Source organism: Emiliania huxleyi (genome assembly GCF_000372725.1).
Source record: "Emiliania huxleyi CCMP1516 unplaced genomic scaffold EMIHUscaffold_22, whole genome shotgun sequence".
Taxonomy (NCBI): Eukaryota; Haptophyta; order Isochrysidales; family Noelaerhabdaceae; genus Emiliania; species Emiliania huxleyi.
In genome coordinates, this window is record NW_005200417.1 from 473661 (window position 1) to 475115 (window position 1455).

General features: G+C 71.1%; 1 protein-coding gene across 1 annotated transcript in view; it reads left to right on the forward strand.

The window, feature by feature from the left end:
• Positions 1 to 708: 708 nt before the first annotated feature.
• EMIHUDRAFT_463191 (hypothetical protein) overlaps positions 709 to 1455 on the forward strand; it is a gene marked incomplete at its 3' end in the record, with an annotated part of 5003 nt that continues 4256 nt past the window's right edge. The window contains exons 1-2 of the mRNA XM_005780141.1: positions 709 to 1189; positions 1350 to 1451. Of these exons, the coding sequence (XP_005780198.1) occupies positions 722 to 1189; positions 1350 to 1451 (570 nt within the window). The 5' untranslated portion in view covers positions 709 to 721. The remainder of the gene's footprint in view (positions 1190 to 1349; positions 1452 to 1455) is intronic.

The window sequence follows — 1455 nt, forward strand, 5'->3', positions numbered from 1 at the left end:
AGGTTCGCCGCCCCCCAACGTCCCCCCAAGACGACCCCTCCCCCGGCCTTCCCTCGCGCCCCTCCCCCAGACGTGCTCGACGAGAAGATCGTCTCCGAGGTCATGAAGGGCATCCCCGCGGGCCGGTTTGGGAAGCCCGAGGAGGCGCGAGGCCGAGTCGAGATCGGGCCGAGATCGGGCCGGGCCTCCCCCCCCCCCCCCCGGGCCGTTCCGTGGGACGGCGCTGCTCCCTCCGCCCCGCGGCGCCTGCGTTCTCTCTCTTTGTGCGTGCGTGCGTGCGTGCCGCCCCTCTCCGCGGAGGCGTGAGGCCTCCGTGTGGCGCAGGTGGCCGGGCTCGTCAAGTTCCTCGCCCTCGACCCGGCCGCTGACTACATCACCGGCCACTGCATCAACGTCGACGGCGGCATCGCCATCGGCACCTGCTGAGGCACTCGCTGAGGCGCGTCCGGGGGCGGGGTGGGGTGGGTTGGCGGGGTGGCGATGGCCGAAGGCGGCGGCGGCACAGCGAGCGAGCGCGGATGGCGACAGCGGAGTGGCGGCGCGACGCGCGACCTATCGCGCGCCGGGGCACGACGCTGCGCTCTGGCCTCTGCTCGCTGGGTGTTGTGTCACAAGACAGCCGGCGGAGACTCGCACTTGGAGCACTTGGAGTGCAGTCATTAAACCCGGCGCCACGTTTTTCTTTCTGCTGTCGCTGCTCGGACTTCATTTCCAGCTCCATATGTTCCCTGTGAGTGTCGCCTCCTTCGCGCTTGCGCCGGCCGTCCGGCCGGTGGTGACGACGCCGGTGGTCCGCGCGCCCGCCCCGCTCGCCGTCGCGCCCGCCGCGGCCGGCTTCGAGAAGGGCATGTCCCAGTTCGCGGCGGACTACCCCTGGCTCGCGAAATACGGTTTTGGCCCGACGGTCAAGGCGGAGAGGTGGAACGGCCGCCACGCCATGTTTGGCTGGCTGGCGATCCTGGGGACGGGCGTTGCCAAGTCGCACGGCTGGCTGCCCAGCGGGGACGTCGCCCTCACCTACAACGAGTGGGGCGGGCTCGCGCAGCAGGGATTCAACACTTACATCACCAACGAGCGCGCCATCATCATGATCGCGCACGTCCACGCGCTGGCCGTGTCGGCCGCCGCAGCCTTCGGCCCGCAGGTGCTCGGCGACTCGCTCACGCTGCTCGACGGCGAGAAGGACGAGGTGAGCGCCGTTTGCCCTTGCCGCCGCCGCCGCCGGGCGTGCCTCAAGGAAGCAGAGAGGAAGCGGGGGGGCATACCCAGCGCGCGCGCGGCAGGGGGGGACGGGGTGGGGCGGCATTTTTGGCGGAGGCCCCCCCCCCCCCCCACCCCCCTCCCCTCAGGACCCGTATGGTCTCTTTGTGCCCCTCAAGGGCACGTTTGGCCTCACGCCTGCGGCAGAGATGGCAAACGGGCGCATGGCCATGATGGGCATCATCGCCGTCGTGC